Source organism: Zonotrichia leucophrys, chromosome Z (assembly GCF_028769735.1).
Source record: "Zonotrichia leucophrys gambelii isolate GWCS_2022_RI chromosome Z, RI_Zleu_2.0, whole genome shotgun sequence".
NCBI lineage: Eukaryota > Metazoa > Chordata > Aves > Passeriformes > Passerellidae > Zonotrichia > Zonotrichia leucophrys.
The window spans coordinates 7778989-7799089 of NC_088200.1; the positions used below are offsets into that span (position 1 = coordinate 7778989).

The 20101-nt window shown below is 39.3% G+C and overlaps 1 protein-coding gene across 14 annotated transcripts in view; it reads right to left on the reverse strand.

The window, feature by feature from the left end:
- UBAP2 (ubiquitin associated protein 2) overlaps nucleotides 1-20101 on the reverse strand; it is a 119843-nt gene that overhangs the window by 64190 nt on the left and 35552 nt on the right. For 9 of the 14 annotated variants that reach the window (XM_064735236.1, XM_064735234.1, XM_064735233.1 and 6 more), the window contains exons 7-11: nucleotides 12597-12651; nucleotides 11336-11439; nucleotides 6497-6556; nucleotides 5267-5319; nucleotides 704-771 (exon numbers count right to left, since the gene is read on the reverse strand). In XM_064735236.1, coding sequence (XP_064591306.1) covers nucleotides 704-771; nucleotides 5267-5319; nucleotides 6497-6556; nucleotides 11336-11439; nucleotides 12597-12651 — 340 coding nt within the window. The remainder of the gene's footprint in view (nucleotides 1-703; nucleotides 772-5266; nucleotides 5320-6496; nucleotides 6557-11335; nucleotides 11440-12596; nucleotides 12652-20101) is intronic. The other 5 variants (XM_064735238.1, XM_064735237.1, XM_064735232.1 and 2 more) reach the window with 2 other exon arrangements.

Genomic DNA, 20101 nt, shown 5'->3' on the forward strand with positions numbered 1-20101 from the left:
TGGAAAATTTTGCTACAGTACAGCAGAATCAGGACTTTTGGAACCATTAGCCTATCTAGTTTTCAGATCTCATGCTATCCAACTACCAAAGCGTTCACTATACTTTAATGTGCTCCTCAGGAACATGAAGCTAATGGAAGCAGCTGATTCCACAACATGACCAGAAAGGCATTTGAAGACAAAGGCAGGCAAAGGAAGGCAGCAATTGATCTATTTTTGGTTCTTGATCTTAACGCTCTATCATCAGCAAAGGCTTGTACTGTGATGTTCACCAGGGAATTCACCTTTTTGTCAATGCAAGCTTTCATTTAACACATCTGCCAAAGCATTACATTCTGAACACTTCCTCCATCTACACAGATAGGCTTTCCCACTTTCTGGACACTTAAGCCAGAGCTTCCCTTTCAACAGCAAAAAATTTTTTCTTCCCAGCTACTTTTCTTCCTTTCTGTAAGCAGTCTTGATGCAGTAGATGTGTTATACTCACACATTTGGTAAGTTTGTCTCCACTTTCACAGTCAGAAATAAGTAACTCAGGAACTCACAGAAACAACAATTTGCAAGCAGGGCTTTTTCAATTTTTAGATGGGTTTGACCAATCTCTGAGAGAGTTTTTATTCAATATTTTATGTGTGCAAGCTAATATTGCCTAATCAAGGAGAAGGTTTTTAAAGTATAGGGAAAACATGGTAGAAGAGCTTACCTTTGCCCAGGAGTCACATGATTTTCAGCTGGAACAGAAGACGAAGTGAAGACTTTTGTTTCAGAAAGCTGAAAAAGAGATGGAGAAAGAATCTCATATGCTCACATTTCCCTCCTGCAACATCTGCATAAATTCCATTTTGGTCATGCACTTTCAATATAAAAATAAAGTAAAACTACCATTACAAACAGCTACTCTGAAGCTCTGCTTAAAAGGACAAAAACATGTAGTCAAACTTCACTAAAATCTTTCCCACAGAATCAAGTACCTATTTAATTAGAGGGCTGGGTTAGGATATTTGACCTACTGACAACACGCACCAGCATAGAACTGTACACCAATGTAATACATCAGCTTGGGAAACAGTTTAACTGAAATACACCAGTAGAAAGTAATTAATGTGACAGCCATTCTACCATCAACGTGCAGACAATTTATGACACTACAGAGCAACTCTGACAAATCTTATTGCACAAGGTAACACATTGCACTGCTCCCACTCATTCCACGTATCCTTGCATCTGACATTTCAGCTGCCACCACCAGCAGATGCAGGCAAATACAGGTAAGTTCAGTGAACCAGCATTCATGGCTCCTTCTTGGCAGCTCCGTTACGAGAGGCAATAACGTCTTCAACTGAGTGCTCTGAGAGCACGAGCTGGGAAGCTGTGATAAAACGAGAGCCATGCTGACACTCATGTAACAAGTCAGACCACCCACAGAGGACAGCTGCGCTGTTTTCACCAAGCTGTTACAATACAAAGAGATACTCGCACAGGCACCTGGGGAAGTGGAGCTGGTTAGGACCTTGGAGGAAAAGAAGAGGTTGTTTTTTTGCCATGTGGTTGGATTTTTTTAATACTTTTTGTTGTTTAAAAAGTAGTTGTTGAACAGCTACAACTTCCTAGGCTCATTTGATTCTATTGACAGGAATACTTGCAAATCAGAATAGATCTTAAGCCAGTACAAGTTACGTTTAGCAGGACAGAGCTAGGCACAATGTTTGTATTTTAAATTTACTTTTCACAAAATCATCCTTAATTCCTTTAGTAGCCTTGTCTTTGACTAAAGAATAACTGACCTATTCAAAGAACACCTTTCAAATGTGCCATTTGATACAGCTCTTCTAGAAATTGTACATTTTAAACTGCATACATCTTTAGCAGTTTAAAAGACACCACAGATATGAGCCAATTTCATTTGCCATCCCACAGGCAGCTCTCCTGAGAGCATGTGATTCCTGAACATGCACATCTGATAGGGGTCTCCTTGATTTAAGAAGGACACAGAAGAGCTGACTGGGAGCAAATCACCACTCAGAGCAGAGATATCTCACATACTCTCCCAGCACTCTGTCACAAGGAGCACATGAGACCATGAACAAATCAGCCTAATACAGTTCCTCCCTCCATTTCTTACCCTTCCCTTGCTGCCAACACAAAGTACTTTAATCCCTCATTTCTGGATCACTTGTCCTGAGATGAATGCTGACAGCCCACAACTCTGTGTACTGACCAAAACAAAGAAAGAACATTCCACTTAAGTACATTTCAGTTAAAAAGGCTGTTCCTCTATTGTCCAGCACTTTCTGAATAATGTGTTTTATTTTAGAGCAATGTGTACTGTACTTTCCGGGGTACTATGATATTCTTGCACTACATGGCACAAGGAGGTCAGCTAATGGCACAAGCAGCACTCCATGGTCTGCAATCCCTTGGTTAAATATTAAATTCTTTGTAATGTCAACAGTTTATTATACTCACATAACCAAGAAAAGACTGATCAGGGACAAACACTGATGAACCCCAAAAATTCAGCAGATTGAGGAGACTGAGGATGCTTGTGACAATGCAAATGCATGCTTGATGTGTGAGAGAAAAAATGCTCTCTATAGATGAACCAGCATGCAAACAGCAGTCTCCAGCTACCAGCTCAGTTACACTGAGATTTACACTACAACCTGTGGCAAACTCACTGCCAAAAGGTCCAATCAAGCACTTAATTCAGTACTCTGCAGGGATTATGGCATTCGTCAAAACACATATTTCGTGCTGTGGCAGCTGAAAAGTTTTATTACCAGATGTACTTAGTATTTCTCAGAAGTAGTATTTTCAGCTCCCAATCAAGCCATTATGCTTGCTGCACACTACACTCACAAATCTTTCACTGAGGCTCTGGCATTTTCCCAGAACTGAACGAATGGTTGTGAGCCATTTGTCGGTGCTGGCCTCACAGGGGTATGTCCTCCATCTGCAGTGAAATGCCCATGCTTCCCAGCTCCTGTTCCTACGATAAAATCATTCTCCAATCACCAAACAGACAATGCACTTGACAACTAGCTATCAGCTCCTAAAGGAGTATAGGAATAGTGAGGAGAAGAGGAAAATATACTCCAGCATCCTCACAGAAACTCAACATCAACAAATCAGAAATTTTAAAAAAAGCTTATTACTGTTTTGGTATGATGTAGTGAGGGTAAAAAATTAAAACAACTTCTCATGCTGCTTCTAGGTAAAGAAACCACTTCCTACAAAACACTTTTTTTTTCCCCCTTTCCTTTTTTGAAAATAAATGTTGTTGTGGTTTCAAATAATAACAGAAAATGTTTGCCATTATCCACTTTCCAGCAATTTGTATTTATTCTATTTCTTTCCTTTGGAATAGTTGCTGTAGTTAAACTTTACTTTCTTTTAAGAGCAAAACCAGAGCCACCTAAAGTACCTCAGTATTTGTCTAGTCCTTCATTGTTAATACCCTGAATATCCCTTTAACAAAACACAACCTCTTATTTTCACTGCAAGCACTTTCCATTCTATTTAACAGCACCCTGACAACCTATTATACTTGCTTAATACTCACTGCAAAAGATAAGGACCAGACAGGACTATTAGGTCAAAAAGACCTAATTCTTCTTGGGTCAAACAATGTTAAATTTTACTGACTTGTTCATAACTTGTATCTGACTAGAGAACACCACATTTAAACAGAAATATTCTTTAGAAAAACACCTGGTCTTTCCCTCAAACAGTAAATTGATCAGCTTCCTTGGTTCTTTAATCAATAGTCATGCCACTAGAACTGTTTGTTACGCACTTAAATGCATGGATCCATTTTCCAGACACAGGTTCATACTACACCTCTGCTACACTAAAACCAGAATCGACCATATGCTCCTAAAGTAATGCTTTCAGATTCCCTAAACTAAAATCTCCCTTCTCAAGGATCTTTGATCAGATATTTTCAGCTATTATACACAATTTTTCATCTGTAAAAGTAATGAGAAATTTGGTTTGGTACTTATGAATCAAGTTCAGAAGCATCCACATACATAAATATAACTCAAGAATGACTAAGAGATGGGGAAGAGTGCCAACAGGCAAAAATACTACAATAGGAGCTTTTTTAATACAGCATCAGCTCATGCTGAGCTGTTCTTTTTTCATCATCCACGACATTCCTGGAAACTTTTGAGTTGCTGCTTTCCAAACACCAGGCCCTTGTTCTGAAGGTGTGTCTTTATTCCTATAAAGCAAATGGATACTTGGCTATATTAAAGTATTTTTCACTGGAATAGCTCAAATATTGCAGAGGTCCAAATCTTGCCACATGACTGGCTCACTTTCAAAGGCTATTCCAATATATTTTGTATTTGAAACCATTTTATTAAGCAATTACTTTAGTTTTACTTCCCAATCATTGATCGAGGCACTAGATGGCATCTGGCCTCAGATTGGGAGGACTAATAGCCTTCCTACAAAAGCCCACATTCAATAAGGGTCCTTCTGTAACAGATCTGCCAAAATTTTCTAGGCAGATTTCAATACACTAAAATGTTTTGCAATAGAATGCAATTATTTTTAGAACAAAAGGTACAACATATTTTTCCCTTTTATTTTTTGGCGCACGTTTTGGGCTAATGTATATGCATCTTGACATTCTGTCGACTCTTTCTGAATATTAGCAGACCAATAACTTTCTCCTAGGCTATAGGGATTTTTCCAGGATCCAAAATTAATAAAAACTAACAACGGGCTAGAGATTTCAAAATTCATTTGCAAATTATTCAGCTCTAGTAACTAATTAAAACAAATTCTATCTGTAGTCAGCATTGTTCAACACCTGTCCCTTACAACAAACGCTCCATTGTACCAGCATCAAACAGGGGTGAGAACAGCACACAGAATTCCACCATTCTTAGCCCTTAGTCCACCTCTAGCACACACTCAGGAAAGTAGACAGGTTTAAAATATGTCAGCTTTTGATGACATTAACTGATACAGAAAACCTAGGAATTAAAGAATTTCTTTCAATTCTCTCCAAAGATACATCCCTATCATTAGGTAAGGATGGAGCTCCCATATCTGTTACATAAAGCATTCATGCATTTCCAGGACAAACACTGACATTCCACCTCGGAGGAGGAGGCAAGAGGGATGACTTATTTTCACTCTACTGAAAATAAACTTGAAATAACAGATTACTTCAAATATTTTGTTTTTGAAAACAACACAAACTCTGAAGAAAATAAATAATCAATTGGTATATCCAGACAGTTGCACTTACATCTTCATTCCAGTCTTCTGCTGTCCATTCTTCTATTGAGTTCTTCCATGCTCCTATTATAATAGGGGAAGGAAAGAAAGGTACAAGTTAAAGGCATAACACTGGGTTTCAATCCTTCTGCTTTTCAAGCAATCCCATTTTCATTATCAGTGGAACACAAAGCAAGGAGATGGAGGTTGGAAACCTATTTGGAAACATGGTTGTAAGCTCTAGGAAACTGGTCTGCAGAATTAAAATTCTGGGAGGGAAACACCACCACTCCTTCCCCCTGCCCCTGATTTTTGATCTTTGCCACTATGGTACCGAACTCAATTTGCATGAACATACAACTGCACCCAGTGATTAATCCCAAACATTGGAAGAACTTCCTCTTATGGGTCCAACAGCAGTGAGAGGTTACTCAACCCTCACATAGGATCCTCCAGATTCACACACAAATTAATACAGAACAAAACACAACCACCAACACCTGCTCCAAGACCCACAATCCTACTTTCAACACATTCAATTTCAAGACCCAAGCTATGCCTGTGAAGACTACTTTCCAACCTGCTAATGCACTCAGAGTAGCACAACTCCAATTCCTTCCCCTGAGACAGCAACTTATTTTAGAACACAAGCAATTCTTATGATGGTAGCAGGACAATCTTTAAATTTCCACTGTAGCTAAAAAATGTTTTCTGTAACTGGAGGCAGACTGGGTTTGGCAAACTCTGGAGCACAGTGAAGCATGCAGAAATAGGAAAACCACAGAAACCAAATCTATGGATGCAAAATTTGAATCCCTTCCATAGGAAACAGCAGGTACAAACATGCAAGAGCAATAAAGGGACTGAAGGCCTTGACCACCGGCAACAGTACAGTGAAGATTATTCCAACAACAACCAGAGCCTTTGTGTAAACTGTGCAACCATGAGCAAAGAAAACACCAGCACCAAAGGTAGCACCGCCAGCACCCTGGATCAAGTACAAAGCAAAGAGACTGCTGCTTCAATCGTCTTTCATTTGACCAGGAATTGGTCTGTTTCTGATTAATTCAGAAACAAGCACCCCAAAAACACCATCAAAGCCAGCTGGTACTAATGCCAGAACTGCACTGGTGCTTCTTCTCGTACCCCACGACAACACAGTGGGTTTTGGCAGAGGAGGGTTGAGCGGCGCCAGTCCTGCCAGGCAAAAGGGCTGACCATGGAGGTAATGCACAGTGGGGGGAAGAGAGGGGAACTATACCTTGGAATCCAAAATTATTTGGCAGGTCCTGAGCAAGGTAACATCCGCTCTGTGTGGGCTCTGTGGAGCAATATAGAGTTGCCTGAAACATCTCATGCTCACATTTTAGCAAATGGCTCCTACCCAGGGTTGATGTTTTTACTAATAACCATACCCTATAGCAAAACTACTACAATGCTTCAAATTTCTAGAGTAATCCACACATTTCAACAGAAATTTTGAAAAGGAGGAAAAGCCCAATTATCTCCCATAAGCCACCGCCAAGGTCTGTCTCTAGAAGATAAGCTTTGCACTGACACCTGAACACTAAAACAGAGCTCAAAGTCTGATAAAATAAAGACTAGAAGAGCTCAGGTACATCAAGTCAGACTCTTGTGTATTTTCCACCACCTTTGGGAGACCAAACCTACTTGAAATAATACTTGTGATGTTTTCCTCACATTAAACTTAAACAACTGTCTGTTGTTCTCTCTTATAAAGCTAGTCCTGAGGGTTTACTCTTTTAAATAATGTGTACAGCCTCTCACCCTTTTATTAGTTTATCCAAGCTGCCAAGTTTATTAGTGTCATTTACTAACAATTTCCCTTCCCAACTCAATCATTCCACTCTCAGTTATTTCAGTACTCTTCTCTGCACAAAATTCAGTTTCTGAATGTCTTTCTCCTATTGATCTGATCTAAGTCAGATTTTGCCACAGGCCCATTGATTTCTTTTTAGTCCAAAATCCACTCTGGCATTACTGCAACTCATTCATCCTCTTCCCAATCTTTCCCCCAAGCTTTGCAAAGCATTACAATTCAACAGTTTTCTGTTTTCCATCAAAATTATGTTTTGCATTTTCTAAGATCCTTATCATACAAGCTTCAACCTAGGTGGCTATTTGTGACCCTTTCCTTTTTTTCTTTGTTACAAGTTCAGTTTAGAAAGTTATCAAGCCAATAAAAACAGCATACATCTTTTGATGAGTCTTCAGCTATGTTCCTCCAATTATCCTCTCTCCCTGTCACACTCTTTAATTTTTTTCCATTTCTTTGAACAATCATTGATATTAACCCCAAAATAAATTTAACTTAGTCTATGCCAAACTTATGTACTAGTTCTTTCCTTCTGGATTTGCATTCTAGAAAGACTTGAAGGCTTCCTTAAAATGTTCCTTCAGACTTTAACAGCAGATATTGAAAAAACAAACCAAATACAAAACCCCCAGAAAACAAAAACCCAAACACCAACTTCCTTGTACCTTCCAAGGAACACAACTGTCCCTCTTGAGAGTTACTCTTTAATTTATTTCTTATTTCTAGTCATTCTTCAGTTTCTGAGTAATTTAAGGCTGTTTATAACTAAGGTAACAAAGGAAGTTTTTCCATGAAACTTGAACTCTATCAAAGTAGTGACATGAGTAAATTACCAGAACACAAGGCCATTTTTACAACAAACTTTGAGAAGTGAGCACCTCTAACACAATTTATGTTTAAGAACTGCTGTGATTTGCACTCATTTTCTCCCACTGCCCTGTACATTACAAAAAAGGTGAGAGAAATGATGCTGCTCAAGTTTATTTCTTTGTGGAGGAAGCTAGTAATTTTGTTTCTCTTCATCTGTCCCTTCCCTTTGTCTTTCCTCTGTATATTATTTCTATATAAATTAGAATGCAGGAAAATTGATGCTGTATTATTTGGAATACAATTAGATATAACGTTATGAACTATTAAAGACTTGCCCTTCAGTCTGTATTTCAGCCAACACTAAATTTTACCTTCACAGATCCAGCTGGCCATTCTACTGGATTACACAATGGTGCACTTAGAAAGGCTATTCAAGCTATCATGATGCCTCTGGCATCTGCAATAATTCAGGACATGAGGTTCTAGAGCACTTTCAGAGTACACATGACAGAAATTGCATTTTGGAAAAAAACATATTTTTTATGAAAGTACTGATTTCCCCAGCAGTGGCTAAAGAAAGAAATACTTAGTACATAACTCAGAATATCACAAAGAGTTTATATTGGCATGTCTCCAGAAAATATTTTGGTAAGCAAAGATATCTTATTTCTTTAAGTTACCCAGTTACTGCTTCTTTAATGTAACTGCAGATGAAAGACACTAGGTTTTCAAGTAGATAGCAGGAGTTAATATTTTTTACCTTCTTTTGAGATTAAATAAGAAATGGGACTGGATAATGAGGAATAAATAGAGCAATTTCCTTCCTGTCCTTCCTGTATAAACTCTTACCTGATGTCTATAAAGTCCACTGCAAGCTTTACAGTTTTGTGTACACATATAGTTCCCACATTCAAAACTTTAGCTGACACCCCATTGGGAACTTAACTGGGTCATTGATTTGTAATTAACAAAGCATCATGTGAATTTAGGAGGAGGAACCTGAAAATTAATATTTGGGATTAACAAGTCAACTTTATGCAAACTACTTCCAGCCCCATACCTTGTCTGACACTGTCCTCCCCAGCACAGCTTCCATGTTCCTTCCCAGCAGTCTCTTCTGCTCTAAAATTACCACCCCAGCTGCAGCTTCCTCTAAAAACCCTCAAGATGCTTTCCATCAAAAGGCTGAAAGCGCTACCCACTTGGACAACTGATGTTTCAATTTTAAAGCCTGTTCTTTCTGAAGTTATTACTTTTGCCCAGAGACTTCAGACATTCCTAGAGCTTGCCTACAACACCATAAAAGAAAGCATTCTTTAGAGAGACATTGTTGTTTTGTCACTTATTATACTTTTTCATTTGAAAGTAAATTAAGATTAGCAACAAAACGGTACTTAACACCCAACAAGAACATTCACATTTACCTAGTTTACTTTAATTTTTGCCAACCAAGTAATTTTGCAGGAACTACCTCACAATGACACCCACTCATTCATACGTCAAAAATTCATTCATCTGACAAGGCCAGTGAAAATTCTCAAACACCTTCTCACACATTCTTCCTATAATGCTTCCCAAATTTCCATGCATGCATTAAGCCGTGTTATTGAAGTCCAGGGCAGTTGTTGGTGACATATGCACAGCAAATATGTGCTTGACATCCAAACAGAAATTCCACACATCAAAACTCTGAATTTCCACCACTCTGTCAGCAGCACACCTCTCACGATGACACATTCATACTGTTAGAGAGATCTGTTTACCCACACCAAACTACTCTTATTCCTAGATTTCTTCCATTACTCAACACTGAGAATGAAGGACAAGGAGGCTCTGCCTCTGCTGTGACGTAGGCACATGGGGGCTACTCTGAGTTAGCAGAGAGGGTCTCAGAACACTTGAGTTCATTTTGGAAGTAGAGCACAAGTCATAAGTAAGCTATATCCTTACACCTTCATCAGCAGTAACAAACCAGTGATGCTCTACCTCTGCTCCAATCTCCTAGTACCTTTCTTGCAGATGTTTCTTTATTTAGTTAACCTTATAGCTTCTGCAATGCTTGTGAGAACACACCCTGCCCCTTGCTAACAGGTAGCAAACAATAACGTAAAAATCTCCAAAGGAGTTTTCAAAACATTAGGTATTTTCTTATTTGAAAAACTAATGAGAGTGAAAACAAAAGGTGTATTTCTGTTTGTGCTACAGCACCAAGTCATTTAAGTAATGCCTTAGAGAGATACCTATTTGGCAATAATGCTTCCATTAACAACCACTAATATACTCAAAGCCACTCTTCCACACTGGTTGAGAAGGCAATCAGAGTAACAAGACAGCTGCTTAATAAGCCTCCCTAAACTTTGAGCTTGTTGTTGTCTTCTCTAGTTAAATGGAAAATGGCTTGTAAGACATTTAGAAAGCTGCATCTCAGTGGCTCACAGTAGAGCTCAACAGAGCACACTGTGCCCTTCAGGATCAGCTTCCACACTGGGCACAGGAGTCGATAAAAAGTCACCAGAGTAGGCTTTACCAATGAAGAGATCAGAAGAGTTACCCACTACTGCAGTTAAAAAGAAAAACATTCAATGGCTCCCAAATGAGGACAAAAACATATATGACTTTCTCCATTCTAACACATGGTTTACTTTGCCTTCATCTTCTATCACAGAACACAGGAAGCAGCAAGGTATCCTATTTTTCCCATCACAGATAAGCAGGCCACCCTCATTTCTGAATCGCCATGAGACCACTGCCAAATGGTTCCTTTCCAAACTATGTCAGTCTCTTGCCTTTAGCTGGAAGTGTGTACTTCTCACTTGAAACTTCATACAGAAACACACATCTGCCTTCATCTTCAGACAGGTCAATGGCTTTTTGGCTTCAATTCAAGTGACTACTTGTGCTTTAGTTAATAATTTTCCTCTTCAGAAGTCGCAGATCTTGGAACTCTCCTCCATCCAGAGACTCACATCCTTACACTTCTGCGTTGTGCAGATGGGGCTTCCAAAGCCATCCCAGTGTCACTGAGTGAATTCATACTTGTAAACTTTTTTCCTTTTTCTTCTTAGATATTCATATCACAGGCCTAAAGCCTGTGGACCAATCAATTCTAGGAGGACTTATGCTCCTTAACTGCATTCAGTGAGATCTTAAGCAGTATTAAGATATCTAAACACTTCTTTATATACAAGGTTCTTCCGGCGACTCTTCAAATTCCTTTGTCCCCCAAGGGTTTATTGGTACTATAACAAAAGAATTTCAAAATGCCTCCCCTCATTCTCCTCAGAGAGACACAGGCTCTGCACATCAGCAGAGCTAAACTTAAAAATCATCTAGTATCTGTGCCACAAAAGATGTATACAAATTTTCAGAAGTGAACACTAACAGAATGGTTATTTTAGCTGTAATATGCTACAGGTCTTCATTCCAATCCTTCCACTTCTTGAAGCATCTTACCAGTTCCATCATCTGCATCATTCTGACCAGTCTCCCAGATCTCTGACTTTGTCCCAAAGCCATCAGTGGCAGAAGACTCCGTATAGTCTGCAGGATTAAATGTCCTAGAGTTTTGAAAGTTAAGAAATGGAAGAGAACACATGGGTCATTCAGTGAGCATTAGTGTCATAATTTTTAGCTGAAGTTGTATTAGACTTAACATCTTGATTTCCACATAAGTTATCTTGACAGCTTTTACTTAAAAAAAAATCTTCTATGAGCAGACAGAGATAAAAAGGGAGAAAAGAGAATAAGAGAAAAAAGTGAAGAGACTGGTAAACAAAATTCCTGTAGAGACACTGAACCAAATAAATTCCTGAAAAACCACTTAACAGCTTCCCAATTCCTCCCAGTGTTATAAAGCATTAGTTTATACACACAACAATATGACTCTCTCAACAGATAAGTTTTCCAGCAGGTAGCTGACTGATAAGTGACCAGTACCATGTCCTTTCAGAGCATCAGTAAGATTATTTCAAAGTGCTCTGCTCACACTAATGCCAAAAATACACAGATGCAGCTAAAATGTGGAAAAGCATTATTGAAGAAAAAACCTCTTTCAGCTCATCATCTGCAGGTATGAACAACAAGAATTATTAGAGAAGTAGAACATTACTCCAGTTCATCATATTACTGATGTTGCATGAAGTGTCATTAAAGGCAAACACTGAGTGAAAGCAGTGGAGGCTACATTTCTATAAGCCAAGTTATTCCAACAAAATTGAGAACAAATTTTTAAGCTGCTGAATAACTTCCTCTGAATCTGTTTTAAGGTCCATATGAGTCCAAACAGCTAAAGCATGAGACCTCAAAAACAGAACCAAGTTTAGAATTGCTACTTTCAAGTTTTAAATATGTTCACTGCACATTCTACATTATACTGAAATGAATCTGGTTTAAAATTTACCTAAGACTATATGTAGCACACCACTTTCAGACTCCAAGGCACTATGTGGCTGCTACTGATAGCAGGTATGGCTCTGCAAGTTCAAGATACTAACAATGAATAGACATACATTAGGATTCTATAGGTGTGCCTAGTTAGAAACACTAGTTTAAGACAAAAATATTCTATTCATCACCTAAGAGATTTTTCAATTTTTGCATCTATATTGGTTTATCAAACATATAGGAATATCCATACATACAGTGGCAACATTGTCAACAAATATTGCCGCTGTGTTTGATCCTTGCCAAAATCTGTGCTCTGCATGTTTCTTACCCCATGCCTTGGGCTGAAAACCTCCCCGCTCCTCTCCCTCTGCCACGTCCAAACCCTAGGAGAGAAAACACCATTTAACAGCAACAGCAGAGGAGCCACCAGTCACTAGTCTGTCACATTAAAGAATGCCACAGTTGAACAAAACTACCATAGTTGAAGTTAAATATAATTTACTTCCCAAATTCCCACACCAAATCTGCTTCCCTAACACACTCAAATAAGCCTTGGTTCATCAAAGACCTGACATTTCAGTAGGATATTCAATTATCTGCCATCTTTTCTGTGTCTCATGAAGCAGCACCAAGTGCCATTAAAAGAAATTACCTAAAGACTCATCCCAAACACTGCTATTGCCAACTTATTAGACATTGTTCAAAATTTTGTCTGGATTGTTTCATTCTTGCCTAAGATGCTCTAAAATCCCAGCCTCCCTGAGTATCTTGATCTCCCAAGCAATTCTCTGTCACTCCTATCTGTGAGGAAAAAGTTGAAATACTCCATTTATTTCCTTCTCTGACTCTGATCACCTGTCCATGCTCCTGTGCTTTTGGCAATCTCTGATCACATATTCCTTCTGCCTCACCCTTCATCACAGTTACTGACAGGAAAATACCTAAATAATCTTCCTTGTTATCATCCACTAAAATATTCATTTGTTTTAACAAAAACAAGTATTTGTTTTCTCAATTTTGATTACCACCCTCAGTTTATGAGCTTCTTGATACAATTAATAGCTTAATTTTTGCACACAGTATATTGTCAACAAGGCAAGAAAATTTTTGTGCTATTCAAGAATACAGAAAGCAAATGTCTAAAAAAGCGTTACTAAATATTTCTTATATGCAATATATTTCTGCATAGATTACCTTCCCCACTTTTTTATGTAGGGCTTACCCAGTTTGTTCAGGTTTTTTTGAGGAGGAGTGAGAATATTATTTTGTATTACAAGAACAGAAGGAGGTCAAGAGCTGCACTCAGAGAACAAAACCATGTTTATTTTAATGACAAAATTATGTAGCAATTATAAATCACCAAACAACTGCAAGTTTATCAGAGCACACAAAAATGATAATCCTAAATCACCAAAGCACTGATGCCCATAGATCAGAACTACCCATGATGGGATGTTCAAAGTTGGATCAGAATTACTTCTTACTTTCAGGAGACCACACAAACTGAGCAAGAGCAGTACCTCCAGGACATGGTAACACCAGTTTATCAAATTTCTACTTCAATGACTTTCTGTCTCCTGCTCTCACCACTCCCCTTACCCGAGTTCACTGTTTTAGTGACAAAATACATTTCTGGACCTACTTTTTCAAGATTTTTTAGAAGTATCAAAGTAGAGAAAAGATTCCCATTGAACAACACACAGGATTTTGCTGGGATAAGAACATAGAATAGCATAAGTTGACACTGACCAGCTCTGTTATGTCTACATTATGTTGCCTTCTTTGCTCTCTTTTCACAACTGGCTGGAGAGAAGGCAGACAGAGGTTACGAAAGAAGCAGCAACTGTTGCAACCTGGCATTTGCCACCCTTCTTTACTGAGCCCATGTGTTTTTTGCCACAAACAACAGTGCCCCACAACCCACTGCACCCAACTGCCACCAACTTGTCCACTGAACCTTGTTGCTCGGCCTACCTACTCTTCTGCTATTCTCTGCCAAAATCAGAGCACTCTAGATTACCTTTCTGTCCAGTAAGGTTTCTTAAGAGAAAAACCAGCTACACAAGTTTACCTGGGGATATGGTAGGGACCATCATGTAATAAAATGACTTTCAATTGCTATCAATAGAGCATTAAACACCATTTACAGAAATTTTGCAGAAGCAAGATCAACAGTTTTCTGACAGCATGAGGTACAAATCCAACTGGGAGCTGCAAAACATAGAAACAGTCAACCAGAAACAGTTTTAAGTGAGACAGACATAAGGTACAGAGAGATAACTGAAATAGCTATCATGAAAGAAGAAATAGATTTTACAAGAGGAGGTAAGTCACCTCAGTATCTCAAGTGCAAAGGCTTGAATAAACAACCTTAACACACTAATGTTTTAGCAAGTCAGGCATACATAAGATACATGCCCATAATGGGCACAATAAACTACTGACTAAAAACATCAATAAGCAACAGTTTTAAAAATCACAAAAAATAAAAATGCTGCTCCTGATGTTCCATGCGCAGTCTTAGACTACTAGCCAGCAAAGCATTTTTTATACCAGATCACTTTGAAAGATAATTCTGAACTTGAATTTCAAGTGGATTCCTTTAACTTCTTAATGCTATGTCTACACTTTCAGTCAAAACTGGAATTAAGTTTTATCAACAAACACAAAAGAACCTTTCTAATAAAGGCAAAAGAGAGCACCAAATTACTAAATTCAAAGTTAGAAAACAAATGAAATATTCACTCAAAATATGGGACAGTGAATGTTCACCACTGCAATATCATCTAACTCAGACACAGGATTTCGTACATCATGGTCACTAGTGCAAGATGCCAAGGGAAAAAGCTAATATTCTCTTTGACACCACCAGGCCACTAGTAAAATCCTTAAATTCTCATGCCACGAAAGCTACTTCTCTCAGTTGTCAAAATTTAAAAATGGCCTTAAAACAGAAGGTACAGTCTTTTAAGACAAAGAAGTTAGTCACAAAACAACTGTGAACGCCTACAGGATATCTACAAACTTTTTATGCTTTTTAACAGTGACTAAAGAATCAATGAGCAAATACAGCTTTCAGAATTCACAGCAGGAACCCAAATACTAAGCATGTAATCCCACAGTAATTTAAACCCATTTAAATTAGAATGTGGTCTTCCTCACCAGTGATCATAAGCTCTGCTCTTTTGTGCACGGACAGTTTTGCACTTTCCAGTGAGTGAGCACTGAACAACTACCAGGAAACAGTATTTGTTCACTTTTGGATCAGTTCTCCAAACCAGCTGCTACCTCGATAAATGCCAGAAAACCTTTACACCAAGCCACCAAAAAACCCTGCTGTCTACAGTGACCATGTTGCCTGCCTCTTCTTTTTTGGGAGAGTTAGTTGGCCTGTCACCTACCACCTCACACTTTCCAAGTCCCTTAACTTCCAGGAGGATCTGCTCCAGGATCTTGCCAGGCACAGATGTGAGACTGCCTGACCTCTAGTTCCCCAGGTCTGCCTTCCTTCCCTTTTTAAAACAGAGGTTATGCTTCCCTTTTTTCATCAGTGGGAACTCAAATATGATGGATGGTAGCTTAGGCACTTCCTCTTCCACTTCCCTGGGGACCACAGATGTATCTTGTCAGGCCCCACGGACATGTGCACTTTCAGATTCCTCCAAGAGTCTCAAACCTGATCCTCTCCTAAAGTGGATGGTAATTCTCCCAGCCCCTGCCTTTACCTTCTGTAATTCATGTGGTTGGAAATCTTGTGGGAAAAGACCAAGGCAAAAAAAGTCATTAAGTGCCTCCATCTTCTCCATATCCCAGTTAGCCAGGTCTCCCATTTTCTTACACGGAGGGCCCAAATTTTCCCTTGTCTTCCTTTTATCACCAACAATACAACTTTAGGATTCCCAACCAGAGCCCTAGCTGCTCAGACAATCTCACCTCTCTCTTCCTCCCACACTATATTTATTTGCTTCCTCCTTCTCTGGGCTTTGTTTTTGTGTTTGAATTTGTCCAGGAGTTCCTTTTCATCCATGCAGTTGGGGAAGTTTTGTCCTTCTTTTGGTTGGGATGCACTGCTCCCAAACTTGGAAGAAGGAATCCTTACATATTAACATGCTTTCCTGGGCCCCACCTCCCTCTGGGGTTCTATCCCATGGCACTCTACCAAGCAGATCCTGGAAGAGGCCAAAGCCTGCTCTCCTGAAGGCCATGGCAGTGAGCTTGTTGTGTGTCCTCATCACTGTACCAAAGATCTCAACCTCCACCATTTCACAGTCACTGCAGCCCAGCCTGCCCTTGACCTTCACACTCCTCACGAGCCCCACAAGCCCTAGGCTGCAAACACACATTGCCAGTTCCTGACAGCTTTTCATCTGTAAGAAGTCTAAAGTCCTTCTCTGCAGGGCTGCTCTCAAGGAGTTCTTCTCCCCAGTCTGTATTTTTGCCGGGGATTGTTCTGACCCGAGTGCAGCATCTTGAACTTCATCTTGTTAAACATCATGAGATTCCCATGGGCCCGCTCCTCAAGCTTGTCTAGGTTCCTTCAGATGACACCCCATCCTTCAGGTGTGTCAATTGCACTTCTCAGCTTAGTATCATCTGTAAATTTGCTGAGGGTGCACTCAGTCTCACTCTGTCAGAGATAACAATATTAATTTAAGAGCAACATTCCATGATAGAGCCCTGAGGGACATGACCTGTCACCAGGTTCCATCTGGACACAGAACCATTGGCCACAACTACCTGGATGCATCCAACTAACTGGATGAAGCCAAATCTTTATGCACCAAAAAGTTCACCTTTCAAATCCCTCTCTCTCCAACGCAGAGATAAGGATGTCATGTATGACCATGTCAAAGGCCTTCAGAAGTCCAGATAGATGATGCCAGCCCTTCCTCGCTGACTGTTATGATCACTCCATCACAGAAGGACACCAGATTGGTCAGGCACATCTTGCCCTTTTATGAAGCCAGTATAACCAAGACACTCATCCGCTTCCCCAACAGATAGAACACATCAGTCCCCAGAAGACCAGGTTTCTCAGAGAGTCCCCTGGTCTAAGAAGTGAAATTCCCTGCTGTGGCACAAGGCCTATAATAACCTGCTGATTGTCCAAACACAACTGGCCCTTTTGACCCCCTTTGTTTTTGACTGGGAGGATGGATGAAAAAAACTACCTGCAAAAACTAGCTGCTGCAGAGTGTCTTATGGCCAAACCCAGAGCTCTGTAATCCCCCTTGATGCTGTTCAGACTGCTCCTGGCTGTACCCCTTGTGTCTCCATGAAACAACAGCGGGAAGTAACAGTCAGTGGACTGCAAGAAGCCTGGTAGTCTCGGTGACATCCCTGACGAGCCCCTCGTAAGCAGCGCACCTCTCCAGAAAGCACAACATGCTACCAAAGGGGTGCCCCTGCACCTCTCAGAGGAACCTCCTACAACTGTCAATTGCTGCCTTAGTCTTTGCATTTTTCTTCTCCTGAATGAATTCTAGAAACGTCAGCACTTATATCCAGCCGACGCAGGTGGCAAGTTTTTCTGTTTTCACTAAAACCTACTAGGAGCTCAAAACACTCATCACAACCACTTCTCCACTCTGGTACCATCCATGTGTGGCAAGAATTGCTCTCCACATTCACACCATTTCTTCCCCCAAAGAAAATGCACTCTACATGGCAGCACAAAAAAGGTGTGTAGAAGCACAACTCAGATGGGACTAGCCCATTAAATTAACAACCTATTCTGCAGAAAATCACATCTGCTGAGCTTGTAGACCTAAATCCATCCACTGCAACACAGGTGCTTTATTTAAAAATTCAGATTTTCAGGGTTTAAATTAGAGGAAGTTACTTCAAGGTTAAGAAATGGCCCGAAGAACAGCTGCAAGAAAAAGGAAATGAAGACTGGAAGGGCAAGCAACACTCTAAATTTGTGCTTATTTCTGACTACACAGTAAGTGAACTGCCTCATCTCTGCTCTGGCAGTGCCATCCTCCCAGCAGAACCTAGTTGACAGAGGCTTATTAATCCTTCAGAGATAAGAAGGTAAAGTGCAGAAACTTTATATTCTAGGTACTCCATATTACCAGAACAAACACCCAAGCTGGATTTAATAATTCAAATTACTTTTGTCTTTATTAGTCACCATAAAGCAAGAAGCAATTAATCAGTTTTATATACTGCATTTACTCTAGAAAGCATTTTTACAATTCATGCTGAAAACTTTCAACTCCAAAATTACATTTAAAGGATAACAGGTGACTTGTTACATCTAAACTACGATAATCTCAAAAAAAAAGTACATGACAGTTTCTTAACTATTGCAGAATGAGGCACAGCAAAACTAAGCAAACTTCAAATTCTGACTTCCAAAAGGTCTGCTCCACATTCATGTTTTATAAAAAAACAACATTCTCCTTAGTTCTGGCAAAAATAATCCAAGACATGTCCTGTGCCAACTGGGCTAAGCTTTTAAACATAGGGAATATTTATACAAGCAATTCTGGATACAGAAATTCAATTTGTTCAAGGATAGCATACTTTTTATGTTAAAAACAATGGAAAGAGATCAAGAATACGAACTGGACTATAATCACATATCTATGAGAACGATAAGTTGTTTAATTTTCCTATACAGCCGGCAGACAAAACAAGAGCTGGAATTAAAACACAGCAATTTTCCTTTCATTTTTATATCTGTTTTGTAGAAAAAAATCCCTGGCAGAACCCACATTTATGGAATGCTCATGTTGTTCTGGAATAACAAAGTAAAGAGATAAACAGAAGCGCAAGCAACAAATCTATCTTGCCTTTGCAAACCAGGAGAATTACTATACCTCAGTCTATAACAATTTCCATGTTGAATCAAAAAAAAAGCCCAAAAGCCCACCTACCTGTTATTCCTTTATAAGCCATGGTCAATTAGATATCCAGGGAAGAGCACATGAACTGAAATCACAGTGTAGTTTCTTTGGATGTTTTCCTGATCTTCAACTATTTGTGGCTTTGACTTCCTTAGTAAAAAATAATTTACACATAACAAAATCTTTGGTGGTTTTTCTTTTTCTTGACTGTGGTTCTTTTTTAGGATGAAATTTCCAAATCTTTTTATGTATACATTTCCTGCACCACATTATCTTACTGAAAGGAGTTCTTAGATTCACTTCATGTATGAAGAACCAACTCTTTAAGTTCATCTTGAAGCAGTAACCTGCTGATCTCATTTCATATTCTCTCTATTGCATACTTGCTTGGCATGATCAACTGATGACCCCACAGAAGTTTAACAGAGCTCTACCATACATGCACACAGTCCTCTCTTGCAGGCAGAAAAATCCTACACTACTTGTCCCCTACACCCCATAACTGCAGACTTCCCAGTACCTTCAAAAGCCTTCTAGCTCTACACCCTTTTTTTTTCTCTCTGCATCCTTTTCAATATGAAGAAGAGGAACTGGGAGAATCAGACCTGCACTTAAAATTGAAGATGCAAGAACCCTAAAAAAACAGCAGCTTAAAAATAACCCATGCTTGTAGTTTGTCAACTTGTATACAACACTACAGGTGATTAAAATACAAATAAGAAAACGTTTCTATAGCTGATAATCCTAACACATAACCATCTGCCTCCTTAATTTCTTCAGGAGATTCCATTCTAGACAATCGCAAATCCTGGCTAAACTGACAAATATAATCACTTTCATACAATTACTACTCATCACCATTACTGTATTTCTTACATTTAAATTAGGTTCATGCAAGAAATTCGGTTCTAAAAAGAAGCACAGACGAGAAGGCATCTTAAAACAAGATATTCCCTGACTTCAATACAAAGTCTACACT